Below are 14,718 nucleotides of genomic sequence, written 5' to 3' on the forward strand. Positions count from 1 at the left end.
TCTACTGTGTGCTTCTGGGCTGTTTTCTATAAAATATTGTATCAAGTAATAGTAATAGTGTTTCTTAATACTGCCGTGTAAATTCCACAGATTATTTTATTCGTACGTATATCATTTCAAATTCACACAAAATAAGGTATATTGGATTGAGCGGTTCACCTACCAGATTCTTTGTCTTCGAGCATTTGACCCCAGATAATAAATCTCTTTTGAAAGAATCTAAGGATTTGGCAGGAAAAAAGTCCTACAATTTTGTTTGGGTGAGAAATTGTCAGATTTATTTAAGGAAAAACCAGGAATCACCTGCCATAGCTATAAATACAAAAAAAGATTTATTAAAAATTGAATAACTTCAACAACTGTGATTTTTGATGTTCCTACCCGTTTATGGTCATACGTTAAATCCCTAAGAACGGCTAATATAGGTCGTCCTAAAACTGTCATACAACGGAAAAGACTTCAATCATGAGACCAATGCTCTGCTTTTCTCACTATGCAGTACATATAAACAAAATTGAGTCTATACAGAAGAAGTTTGTTGGATTCTTGTGCTTCAAGGATTACTCTCATTTCGACACCTATGATGATGTCTGTGTACGCTTTAGAATGGAACCTCTGTTTATACTGCGAAAAAAAAGCGATTTACTGTTACTCCATATGTTATGGAATAGCCTTATAGACTGTTCGGAATTATTAGAATCTATATATCTAAGCGTATCGGACTACAGAACCCGTCACACTGCCTTGTTTCACTTCCCCCAAGTAACTACAAATTATGCCCAGAACAGTATTTTAAAACGTATAACATACACACGTATGTATACACACACACACACACACACACACACACACCTCTTAAATAATATTATTATTAACGTATGTAATAATACTAGCATAAAATAACAGATTAATTAAATTGGCATATTTGTAAAATTATTTGTAAGTCTATTGTAATGGTAAATAAAGCTGTTGGATTATTAGTAAATAAAATAAATAAATAAATAAGTAAATGAAAAATGGATGTATTATGTGTATAATAAACGTATATAAAAATACTAGTGGACCCAACAGACGTTGTCCTGTACACATGTTTTAAATTTGAAAAATCGGTCCAGCCGTTAGGAGCAGTTCACTAACATACACATGAGCAGGAGAATTATATTATATGGGCGGAATTGAGAATCTAAACCAATCTCAAATTCACTGAATCAAACAAAAAAGTCATCAGAATCAGTCCAGCCGTTTAGGAGGTAGTTTAATTGTGAATCTAAACCATTTTCGAATCCACCTGAAGACACACACCAATCTCAAATTCACTGCAACACACAAAAATATCATCAAAATCGGTCCAGCCGTTTAGGAGGTAGTTCAATTGTGAATCTAAACCATTCTCGAATCCACCTGAATACAAGAAAGTTTCATTAGAATCGGTCCAGCCGTCTAGGAGGAGTTCAGTGACATACACACGCACACAAGAATTATATATATAATAATATTCTTGGTATAACTGGTCGATCCAGCCGCGAATACGTTGATCTAATAAAACTTATCTTTCCCGACTCTGATACTTTGAAATCAGGTCACTTGTATTTTGCTCGTGAAAGTGAGTGCTCATAAACTGCTATTAGGCTATGCTTCAGTAAATTAAGCCGTTTATCCGTATAAGTTGAAGCGCTAATAGCCAAATTTAAATGGTCATACTAAATAGTATAAAATTTTCATTTGATAAGATCTGCAATCTTGCCATACATTTCATTATTAATTATTAGAATCCATTATTTATTTCTTTGTATTTATTTTATAACAGATGTATGTATTATAAACTTTTGATTTATATAAATCAGAGATTTGATTATTTGCATTTCTAAAACTCAACTATTGTCATATTTTGTTATAATGTATGTATTTTTTTTGTTGTATATATTTGCTGTATATGAGTCTTATCTCGTATTTATTTATTTTTCCACCATCTTGGAACCACGTTGGGAATTTGGGACTTGGCATAAGTTCCTTAGTATTTTGAATGAATAGAAGCTAGTAGTTAGCTAACTCACACATTGACAAATCAAAATTGGTCAGTATATACAATATAAGATGGATAATTGTACAGTTGCATGACGTGTCGAGGTTGTAAGTTGGGAGTGTTTATATTCTATGTTAGCGTGACGGTGGGTGCGTACTAAATAACAGGGTTATAATCGCTATCTAAGTGATTTCTACGTGATTAACGTTGTGACCGATTAACCACGATATGCCAGCAACGAATTCTTACGTATTTTGGCAACACAATGCGAAGGGATAACGAGAGCCAGGATAAATTGATCGTGGTTGGGAGCACAAATGGCAAGCGAGCCCGAGGCCGATCTCCTACCAGATGGACCGACCAAATGAAAGACTCCAGGTCTTCGAAGTTTAGCTCCGACGTTAGCCGATGGAAACAAACAGTTCACTTCAAGTGTGGACCACTTGTGGACCTCCTCAGTCATGAGGGATCGACTAGAGAGAGAGAACGTTATTTTCGGATTGAGGAAGAACTTGTGTAACCGCTAGTTGCACATTCCTTTATGTATATCAAAGGAGGAGGCGAGAATGCATGGATTTTGGGACCCACTAAAAAGTGTCGTACATCATGGAAACGTATTAATAAATGTACTTAGAACGTAGGAAACCTAAGACAAAGCAAATCGTAAGCAAGTCTAAAAAGTGGGAGAAAAAAGATATACCTAAAAGTAGTTGAATCAATAATGTGTATCTTATTACCTAATGACTGTCTGCTAAAAGATAATATAATATATGTTATGTGGAAGGTTGGCCAGCAGCTAATAATAGAGGATTCACCATTCTTTATTTTTTCAAGCAGGTACTGAATATTTTAAAGATTCTGATTTTAGTATCAATAAACGATAATAATCTTATAAAATCTAATTGTGAATTATTAATAATAATTAATGAATCTAATCATAAATCACTGAACCTTGAAACAGATAATGATTTATCTACTTAGAACACCATTACATGGATAACCTAATTTTTTGAGTGAAGTCCCTGTTTATTTACCGGCCACACTGAATGTCACTGTCCGTCACAGACGATGGCAGATGTCATAATGGCGGCTGATCAGCTTATATAAGTGTGTGTGCGTGCCGCGTGGGGCTATCTATTTACACATTAGCCGGCTTGTTTTGATGCTTCACTCTTATGTAGGTGACAAGGAGTCCTTTTTTACACTTCCGTGTTAACGTTTAACACTTTCACTTTTGCGGCCCCCAACACACTGATCTCACGATACCTGACTGATGAGAAAACGATCATACCGTAGCTTAGTTCATAGTTTTCTCCCATGACTTCTGTTAATACCGTACCGCTGTCATGAAATCGCGCCCAGGTGCTTTGAACTGTCGATCGACTCACATTTACTCTGAACCACGTTTTCTCTACAACCCTCCTCAAACTCGGGCTTCGAGCTTTTATTATTTTATCGATTATGTACCGCTAAATAACAACACCAGTAGGTACTTAAAAACGCCAATAATGTAATATGAATAAGTAATAATCTTTATTAAGAGTTATTTAGAATCAAATATTTAGAAACATAGGACAATGTCGAAATGCGCCCCAGAACCGATGAAGATGGGACCATAATTATTTACATATTTTATTATATTAGTAGCTAATATTTGCATCAAACGAACACTTATGAATCAAAACGCGTATTTAAACCTGACGAATTATGATGACGGCCGACATATCTGACCCAAAGACTACATACAATCATAATAGGTAATCGGTTTTATTTTTACATGTTGTTTCATAGGAATCTCAAATTGATTATATGAAAAAGAAAGATTACAATTCAAAAATAAAATATGGTTACAATTATTCAATCGTATTAAATTAAAAATCGGTATTAACGTTTATTTATTATTATATATATTATAAAAATATTTATGTGCCGTCACTGTGACTCGCTCTAGACTCTCGTGGTTGTGTTGTGTTGTGTGTTCTCAACTTGTCAGTAATTCTGTTTTTATTTGTACCTATTTATAACTCGGCTATTCAAACGGACCCTGATTGCTTGCAATATCGAAATACTCTGGATTTATCCTTTTGTCTTTCAAAATACATTATATAGATAAGCTTACTAAATATTTTAATGATATTTAGGCAATATGTTTCTCTTCATCAAGTTTTTTTATAATTTAAAGGCAGATTAAATACATAATTATTTATCTGATTACTTATTTAATAGATTACAATATATAATTAATTGATATATTAAAATATTGTTAAAATAAATATTTATTTTAAAATTTTCTTGTTTTTAACTACAAAAACAAGATTTTTATCTCGTATCTCCGCCGCTTATGAAACAATTTGTTTTTTTTGATGATAGAATCTATGAATAATTTGGAGAACTCTCTTTAGTTTATTTTAAAGTACCAGTAACAGTAGCTCCTTGGTCGAGATATTCAATCATGACCTCCTCCTCCTCATGGACTCACTTTTCTGATATAGTAAATGCAGGTCGCACAAGACAATATTTAAGTTAATCAGTTACAAAGAAGCAGATCCTAAATTTTGCAAATAAATATTTGTTTTTATTTTATTAGTATTCTCAAATTATTAATTTTAAGAAAGCCTCATTTTATAAGGATTTGGAAAAATAAACTTTATTTAGTAAATAAAAAAAAATATTTGTTTCATGAAGGTTTGTTCATCACTCTCCTATTTTTAGGCTCAGCGAAGCTACTAACAACCAGATAAACTGGATTGATTTATATAATACTAGTTTACTATCTGTGGCAAGACACACTAAAACCATGTTTATTTATAATTAGAAATTAAGATGTGTTGATTAGTTAGTTAAATATTATTATTTGTTAGTTAAGTAAATATTGTATCAGTTTCATAGTTTTAATATTGTAATAAGGGTTCGCCCGTATATAATAAATAAATGAATTTTCAAGGATCTTAGAATATAACGTAGAGAGACATTATTGTGAATGACAGAATATTTCTAACAAAAAGAATTGAATACTTTGCAGTTCTGCTATGAAAGCAAGTAGCCGTTATCTGATGTATAAATTGATCCAGTTACACCTTTTGCTTTATCACTTGCTAAGAATGTTACGATGTCTGCGATTTCTTCAGGCTCACCCCAGCGGCCAAGAAGAGTTTTTATTCCCATTTCATCAAATGACACTGTAGACCCGGCTCGAGCAAAAATGTCTGTTTTCACCAGACCAGGACTAACAGCATTTACTCGCACACCATATTTTCCTAAAGTAATAGCCATACCCCTCGTATAGTGATCCAGAGCTGCTTTTGTAATGGAATACAACGTGTATTCACCCCCAGAAATTTTCCTTCCTGCTACACTTGATATATTAACAATATTTCCTTTACTCTGAATTAGAAATGGTGTTGCCAGCCTTGTCAAATCCACAACAGCTCGAATATTTGTCTTCATAAGTTCATCGTACGTTTCCAAAATTTTATCATCTTTAGAAAGATCAATAGACCGTAGAATTCCAGCATTATTTACCAAAATATCAAGTTTGTTAAACTTTTTGATTGTATCATCAATAATTCTTTTAGTGTCGTTCTCATTAGTTATATCGGCATTAATAACACATGGAATACGATTGTTGATTTCACACTGTTTTGCAACTCTTCGTAAGTTTTCTTCATTTCTTCCAACAATCACTAGATTAGCACACTCTTTAGCAAACGCAATAGCTATTGCTGCGCCAATGCCAGAACTAGCACCAGTGATAATTACAACTTTTGAATCAAACGACATATCGGCTTAAATGCTTTCCGTATACTGACTGATTATTCAAAGTGTTAAGTATTAGTTTATGTGTAATTATGTCACTATCACTAATTTAGTGATATCATATCACAGCATTAGATTAGGTATTGATATTTGATGTAGAAACTTCCGTCAACATCAAACATTTGTTTCGCAAACTAACCGGCACTGACAAAACTTCTATGTGTACCGTTAAATCTTTGTATGTGTACTTTTTACATACATTCAATTCGTAAAAAGTCGTTATTTTCGGTTTTGTCTCAAATTAATCTAAACTAAGCTTAAAATACTACAAAGAAAATTAGTATCAACGAAGGATTAACTTACAATGACGTCATTGCTTACATCGGGATATTTAATTGTTACTTTAGTTCAACAATTTGTTATTTTAAAGTGATGTCCCTTACTTCTGTAATTAATTATACAAATTAAATTTGAGAGGTTCCTATTTTTTTTCTCAATATGTTCACAATTTTTTATTTATAATTAAAATTATCGTATAATAAACCTAATTATTTAGTAGCCCAAGGGCGGTCGCTAAATTCCCGATCTGTGGTATCATTAAAAAGTAATTAATCTTATAGGAACCTTTACCACACTAACGATTCTTTCGAATTTCGTTGTACATTTATTTTGAATAACCATAAACAATTATCGTTATTTAGAATTGAAAATAATTGCTGAGAATTCGCGCCACAAATTAAGTAGAAATGCGAAATGCAATGTTTACTTTATTTTTAAACTCAAATAAGTAAACATTGTTAAATGTGATCTTGAAGAGAGCTTTTTTAAGCACCCTGGTAGTTTTTTAAGCTGCCAGTAATGTTAAACAATCATTACTACTCTTTTCATTTTATACATAGGAATACAATTAAAATTATACTTTTTTTATGAAAACAAGGAATGATGGTAACTAACCTGCCCATTACAATGCAGTGCCGCTCAGAATTCTTGAAAAAGCCAAAAATTCTCAACGGCACTACAACTGCGGTCTTTTTACTCGAGCGGCTTGTGGTCCCTATTCGTGCGGGGCTTATAGCGTTCTACGTGTCACATATAATAATGCGATTAAGGCAGGGGAGCAAGCCAATGACCTTGAGGAATCGACCGGAGCTAGGTTACCTCTCTCACACAAGATCGCCGGACTTTTAATTCAGAAAAAGAAGCATTTTTAATTTATTACCAACATAATACAATTTTCTTTATGAAAATAACAAAATTATGTCATGTTAAATAGTATTGGTAAACAGTTAATAATTTTTCATACAATTTTTATCTAGATTGAATGATTAACGTGGCTCCAACTGTAAAAGTTAAGGGTATTTTGGTGATTAGATTTCGCAATGTCTATTAAAGATAGAAATGTAAAGAAAAATTTAATTTTCTTCTCATATTCTATACATGCATAATTATTTTTTGTAAAAATAAACGCTTAACACAAACCGTTAAGAAGCGGTTTCTGTTATGCGCTATTTTGGCGATTTCTTGGGATAGCGGCCTTAAAAGGCTGTTGGGGCTACCGTGGCGCTGTAGTGCTTCTGGAATGTTTGCTGATGCATCTGCGGATGGTTTCCATGCCATAATGCGCAAAAAATCGGTCTCCATGTTGCAGCGTCTACGTGTAAGCAGTAACAGCGTCCTAAAGATGATTGCCGCCAGACCTGACTGCTCCTTCCAGAAACACTGGATACAGTTAGCTCTAAATTTATAAATATTTTTGACTAATAATGCTAAAATAGTTGGTTAGTTAGTTTCATATATATGGAGATCTCTTTGAATTCAATAAATAAATATGTTCGGGAAAAATTAAGTAAATAAAGTATTGTTAATCTTCACATTGACATTTTCATCATTAGCCCAATCTTATTGTCCATTCGAGTCATAATCCTTATCATCATCAGCTATGTTGTTACTAAGAACCGAATCTGTGAGAAAATAAGTTATGTCAGATCGCTCTGGGATCTAAATAAAGTCTCCCTTTCATGTACAGCCCTCGATAATAACCCTGCTTTGCTTTCGCCAAAGATACTGCTTGTATTTTCTAGGGAGGGATTTGGGACGAAGCCCTTGTAAATGAAAATTTTAATAAAATTTCTAAGTCGGTTGAAGTCAATCTCTTTAGCCTAGATACTGCGAAAACTAAACTATGTATATTACTTTCTCAATTAGAAATAACTTTAAGCGGACAATAGCTGCTTGCAACATTATAGCACATTCTTGTTCCTGTATTGCCCTGTCTATTTCCTCTTTGTGTAATTGTCCAATTATCAACAAATCTGCGACAATCAAATATTAAGATATCATGTTGCACAATAAATTATTATTTGAAGAAAAATAAAACAAAAATAATACACGTTATCGAATAAATTGATAAAACAGCTTCGAAAGAAAGGAAAACAATTATTTCTTCTTTTACTCCATTTTATATTATTATGTATTCGTCATTTTCTTGAACAGATTGTATTTTATTAATATGATGTTGGTTGATTACGGCAATGGATCGGCATGGGCCCCAATGGTCGATAGTACACCTTCTATTAAGACCTTTATAATTCGCCCATCTAGATTTATATCTAGATGGGCAAGGTCAAGGGTAGCGGTTCATATGGTAAATAATAAAATTATAAATAATTATTATTTTTTAAACAAAAATTACAAATTCTACAGAGAGCTGTTTTAGTAATGAGTAATATCACAATCAACATAGCTAAACGTTGTTAAATGGAGCCATTATATAAAAATAATCCTACTGATATGTTATCACTACGTGCCAAAATAAATAACATTTATAATCGACATTGATTAACCAGTTAGTATATGCAAACTGCTGCAACCAAGATGTCGTTTGATTCAAAAGTTGTGATTGTTACTGGCGCTAGTTCTGGCATTGGCGCAGCAATAGCTATTGCGTTTGCTAAAGAGAGTGCTAATGTCATAATTGTAGGACGAAATGAAGAAAATTTGCGAAAAGTAGCAAAGCAGTGTGAAATCAACAATCGTATTCCATATGTTATTAATGCCGATATAACTAATGAGAACGATACAAAAAGAATAATTGATGAAACTATAAATAAATTTAATAAACTCGATATTTTGGTAAATAACGCTGGTATCCTACGTACTGTTGATCTTTCTAAAGATGATAATATTATGGAAAACTACGATGAAGTTATGAAGACCAATGTTCGGTCTGTTGTGGATTTGACAAGGCTGGCAACACCATTTCTGATTCAAAGTAAAGGAAATATTATTAATATATCAAGTATCTCTGGAAGAAAAGTGTTTAGGGGCCAAAACACACTTTACTGTATGTCAAAAGCAGCTCTGGATCATTATATGAGAGGTATGGCTATTACTTTAGGAAAATATGGTGTACGAGTAAATAACGTGAGTCCTGGTCCGGTAAAGACAGATATTTTTGCTCGAGCTGGTATTACAGCGTCCTTTGAAGAAATGGGATTTAAAACCCTGCTAGACCGCTTGGGTGAGCCTGAAGAAATCGCAGATATAGTAATATTCTTGGCAAGCGATAAAGCAAAAGGTGTAACTGGTTCAATCTATACATCAGATAATGGCTACCTACTTTGTATGCAACAATAAGAACAACATAATTTGTGATAACATAACTTTATTTGATTTTTCAAAAGAGTTAACGTAATAAATAATGCTTGGTTGATTGCTTGGTTTGTTTTATTTTAAACTTGTTAGAGAAGGGGCTTAAATATTCATGTTCGGAGGAATAAGTCACATAATGGCTACTTGGTTTGAATTCAGTAACCAGAACATCAAGTTATTTAATTCTTAATAGGTTTTGGTTCCTAAAAATGTTCACATAATAAAATAAATTATGTACATATATTGTTTACTATTTTTTCGTATCTTCAAAATTTTGTGGTCTATAAATTTGGGCACAAATAAAATTAATTAATAGAGAATAATAATAAAAAAACAATATATATATATATATATATATATATATATATATATATATATATATATATATATATATTTGCAAATAAATTCAAGGATGAAAAATCATAAATTTAAGGTCTTGAAAAGCGTAAATCTAGAATATTTTACCTATCATATTTCATATTATCAATTTTGTGGTCTATAAATTTGGGCACAAATAAAATTAATTAATAGAGAATAATAATAAAAAAACAATATATATATATATATATATATATATATATTTGCAAATAAATTCAAGGATGAAAAATCATAAATTTAAGGTCTTGAAAAGCGTAAATCTAGAATATTTTACCTATCATATGATAAAAGTTTTACTTTGGAATCTCTCATCAAGGTAGCTCTTGGCAATATAATAATGTGAGGTTCATAGACTACTCGATTCCCGAATATTTAACTAAAAAGACCAAACTAAAAATGACAGAAATACTCTATTTATTTACGGACCCACTCCTCATAGATACTTTAAATAAGGGGGATAACAGAAAAGTGGCTCAGCAATAAAAAGTGGAAAACAGAAACTCGATTCCAGCCCTTTATGCGAGAGTGTGCTCGTAGCTTGAAAATCCTTTTGTCAAACCTATTGGGTATTCCACAGAGTGACTATCCGCTATATCAAATTTATTGCGAATTGCATGGTTGTGGATTACAAGACATCACCGAGTTGCAGGTAAAACTGTTGGTTTTCTTTGACCTGACTACTTCATCCGAACATAAATATCGAAGCCCCCTTTCTATATAACTACTATAATTTTAAAATAAAACAATCCAAGCAATCAATTAAGCATTATTTATTAAGTGAACTTTTTTTTCAAATATATAGTATATTGTGATGAGATTTGTTGTGATGTTTGTTATTATTGTTGCATATAAAGTGAGTAGCCGTTATCTGATGTATAATTTGAACCAGTTACACCTTTTGCTTTATCACTCGCTAAGAATGTTACGATGTCTGCGATTTCTTCAGGCTCACCCCAGCGGTCCAGAAGAGTTTTTAATCCCATTTCATCAAATGACACTGTATACCCGGCTCGAGCAAAAATATCTGTCTTCACCGGACCAGGACTAACGTTATTCACTCGTACACCATATTTTCCTAAAGTAATAGCCATACCTCTCATATAATGATCAACGTGTATTCACCTCTAAATACCCTACTTCCATTTACACTTGATATATTAACAATATTTCCTTTACTCTGAATTAGAAATTGTGTTGCCAGCCTTGTCAAATCGACAACAGCTCGAACATTTGTCTTCATAATTTCATCGTATTTTTCGATAACTTTATTATCTTGAGATAGATCAGACCGAAGAATTCCAGCGTTATTTACCAAAATATCAAGTTTGTTAAACTTTTTGATTGTATTATGAATAATTCTTTTAGTATCGTTCTCATTAGTTACATCGGCATTAATAACATATGGAATACGATTGTTGATTTCACACTGTTTTGCGACTTTTCGTAAGTTTTCTTCATTTCTTCCAACAATTACGAGATTAGCACTCTCTTTGGCAAACGCAATAGCTATTGCTGCCCCGATGCCAGAACTAGCGCCAGTAACAATCACAACTTTTGATTCAAACGACATATCTGTTTAAATACCATATACTGAATGATTATTGAATGTTAAGTATAAGTGTAATCGTTGCTGTCAGTCTTTTAGTGATATCATATCATAATTATAGGATTATCAACTCAATGGCAAATGTTTGAAGCATTTAAGCAATAAGCTGATAATGATATGAAATCATATTATAGCGTGAACTTATAATGTCAAATGTTTAAATGGCTCGATCGATTACTCCTGGCTTTGGTTGGCTTGAGTTAATTACTGTAAAGACTGACATGCTATGTATATATATATATATATATATATATACATAGCATGTCATATATATATATATATATATATATATATATATATCCTGCAAACAAATAGACATCCTCTGAAGGCGAAAGTGTATTTATAGTGGCATGCACCTGCTTATGGCGCATATCGGACGCCACTTTTTTAGCTAGTTTCACTTAGGTCCCATTGGCCCTGGCTATCTGTAGGACAAAAATCGATACCAGCTAAAAATTCATTTAAATGGCTGCAATTATATATTGAAAAGTGAGTCACAATGTCATTAATAACATGTAGATTACGATTGTTGAATTCACACTATTCTGCGACTTTTCGTAAGTTTTCTTCATTTCCTCCAACAACTACAGGAATAGCACACTCTTTAGCAAACGGAATAGCCATTGCTGTCCCGATGTCAGAACTAGCAGCAATGACAATTACAACTTCTGAATCACACGGCATATCGGCTCATATACCTTGCGTATACTAACTGATTATTACAAGTTAAGTATTTGTGTCAACATTACGATTATTGATATTTGCCGCTGAAAGTTTCATCAAAACGCATTTTTTCGCAAACTAACCCGGCACTATACTTGTATGCATACCAGTTAATTTTTTTACATTGTATTTTTGTACAAAGCTGTTAACTTCGATTTTGTCATAAATATTATAAATAGAAATTTTGTATGAAGAAGGGATTCTTCCTTTTGTACGTATGTTACCTTCTATGATGATACATACGTATACGTGATATTATAAACGTATTTCTCTTACATACAAACACTTATAGGATTAAGTGACCCCCGAAGTCCTAATCACAGCATGCACTCTTCTACGGCAAATATGGTGTTCGACTACTTGGTAGGATACCCCCTATAGTTTCTTGCGGAATACGTTCTCACTCCGCGGTAGTGATTATCTTTAACACTTTGACTTTTGCGGCCTCCACCACATTGACCTTACAACGCTTGACTGATGAGAAAACGATCACATCGTTGCTTAGTTCATAGTTTTCTCCCAGGACTTCTCTTAATAGTACCGGTGTCATGAAATCGCTGCCTGGTTCATTGAACTGTCGAACGAATCACATTTAGCCTCTGAGCCACGTTTTCTCTACAACTCTCCTCAAGCTCGTCCTATTTCGGGTTTTTATTATTTTATCGTTTTATTTAGCTACCGCTAAATAACAAAACCAATACTTAAAAAAACAATAAACTTAAAAGTCTAATATTTTTACGAAAACCATGATATACACACTTATTGAAAGTCAAAAACTAAACATTCGGAAAAGGATGCCTGAGACCTGAGATGAACGGGCGTAAGAAACTCAGTTGGCCTCTTTTATTTTCTCAAAACATGTAGTTACAATGTAACATTGTACAATAAAACTTATTATTAAATAGCCTGAAGGCGGTCACTCCATACCCAGTCTGTGGTATCATTAAAAAAAGTAATTTAGTACCACACAAACGTTTTTTAACAATTCTTTTGAATTTCATAATACACTTGTTTTGAATAACAATAATCGTTATTTAGAATCGATAATAACTGCTGAGAGATAGAGATTTCACAAATGCGACCTTTTTAAACTCAGCCTCATTGTTCAATGTAATCTTGGAGTAAACTTTTTAAAGCACCAATTTTTAATTTTTATAACCAACCAGTAATGTTATTAAGGGAATAAAGCCTTAAAAGCAAAAATAATTTAAAGAGAGGTACTCCTTCAATCTTTTACATTTAAAGGCCTCATTCAAAAATTCATTCATACTATAGCAGTGAGCTATTAACGACCGTTCCCAATATACTATCCACAGATAGAGATAAATTACTACCTTCTACTGTCAGTAATTAGCTGTCAATAATCTGAAGCTGTCCCAATATCATTCTCACCGCCTTATATATGACGCGTAAATTACAATTTCCATACAAACTTCTATCGCTGGTAAGCTATACGTCGTCCCATTGACAGACAGCGTGCACGGATAAGGTGAGTTACTGTCGATAAGTTTATTGGGACAGAAAAGTCAACGATAGTTACGATTTTTATCTCAAGTTAGAGATAGACTGAATATTGGGAACGGCCGTAAGTCCACAGTGGCTTTAACAAAAGATCATGTTAGTCTATGCGGTACATACATATGCGGTATGTAAGGGCGTCCCAGAACCGTGTAAAGCCACATTACTATCCGATTTTTTAAATTAGTCTACACAATAGACAATTTTTGAGCTAATCAACTACAAACAAACAAACTCAAAAAGAAATCTTTTCACTTTATGATAAAAAGTTAGATTTTTAGGTTTATGGTTATTGTGTGATGTGAGTTGAAATTTGTGATACTCTTTGCCGTGTCATAATAACATCTTTTTACTGAATGCAAATTAAAATTTATGCTTATCTGTTAATTTGTTTATTCCACATAATCTACGAAATGATTCTTGTCGGCTCTTCAACCTCAGATAGCAAATATTATCAGGAGTAACGTAGGTTTTATATAATATAATATATAGGTATATACCTATTTCACTTAATGAATCAGGTTTCCATACATGAAATTGAAATCCATTCATTTGTTAGATTATCGTTTTAAAGATATAATATGTATATGATGATACATGGGCGAACGAACGGCTCATTATGAGGTAAATAATAAAATTTTAAATAAGTATGACTATTTACCAATACTTAAAAATCTACAGAGAGCTGTTTAAGTAATAACAGGATAAACAAACTAGACCTTGTTAAATTGAGCCAATAAAGTATAAAAAATAATCCTACTGATATGTTATCACTAACAGCATCCGAATAATAACATTTGTAATCAACACTACATTAACCGTAGTAGTTCGTACTTATTTGCAAGCTACTGCAACCGATATGTCGTTTGATTCAAAAGTCGTGATTGTTACTGGCGCTAGTTCTGGCATCGGGGCAGCAATAGCTATTGCGTTTGCTAAAGAGAGTGCTTATCTCGTAATTGTAGGAAGAAATGAAGAAAATTTGCGAAAAGTCGCAAAGCAGTGTGAAATCAACAATCGTATTCCATATATTATTAATGCCGACGTAACTAATGAGAACGAT

General features: G+C 32.7%; 3 protein-coding genes across 7 annotated transcripts in view; 1 reads left to right on the forward strand and 2 right to left on the reverse strand.

The window, feature by feature from the left end:
• Positions 1 to 14,718, reverse strand: part of LOC126974458 (uncharacterized) — a 159,198-nt gene that overhangs the window by 17,169 nt on the left and 127,311 nt on the right. The window lies entirely within an intron of this gene.
• On the reverse strand, positions 3,535 to 11,388 carry LOC126974479 (3-oxoacyl-[acyl-carrier-protein] reductase FabG-like). The gene is made up of 2 exons (XM_050821992.1): positions 11,011 to 11,388; positions 3,535 to 5,432 (listed from the first exon to the last, which is right to left on the reverse strand). The coding sequence occupies exons 1-2, from the start codon at positions 11,376 to 11,378 to the stop codon at positions 5,051 to 5,053; spliced, it is 750 nt and encodes a 249-aa protein (XP_050677949.1). The 5' UTR covers positions 11,379 to 11,388; the 3' UTR covers positions 3,535 to 5,050.
• Positions 8,639 to 9,494, forward strand: LOC126974477 (3-oxoacyl-[acyl-carrier-protein] reductase FabG-like). The gene has a single exon (XM_050821991.1). It carries the CDS (start codon positions 8,654 to 8,656, stop codon positions 9,413 to 9,415), a length of 762 nt encoding a protein of 253 aa, XP_050677948.1. The 5' UTR covers positions 8,639 to 8,653; the 3' UTR covers positions 9,416 to 9,494.

Source organism: Leptidea sinapis, chromosome 32, assembly GCF_905404315.1.
Source record: "Leptidea sinapis chromosome 32, ilLepSina1.1, whole genome shotgun sequence".
Lineage (NCBI taxonomy): Eukaryota > Metazoa > Arthropoda > Insecta > Lepidoptera > Pieridae > Leptidea > Leptidea sinapis.

Bases quoted from the DNA above. Each gene is read 5' to 3' on its own strand.
- LOC126974477 (XM_050821991.1), top strand. From the start codon at position 8,654: ATGTCGTTTGATTCAAAAGTTGTGATTGTTACTGGCGCTAGTTCTGGC.
- LOC126974479 (XM_050821992.1), bottom strand. From the start codon at position 11,378: ATGTCGTTTGAATCAAAAGTTGTGATTGTTACTGGCGCTAGTTCTGGC. The intron at 5,433-11,010 runs GCTGGCAACACA...GGATTTGACAAG, and splicing joins GCTGTTGTCGATTTGACAAG to GCTGGCAACACCATTTCTAA.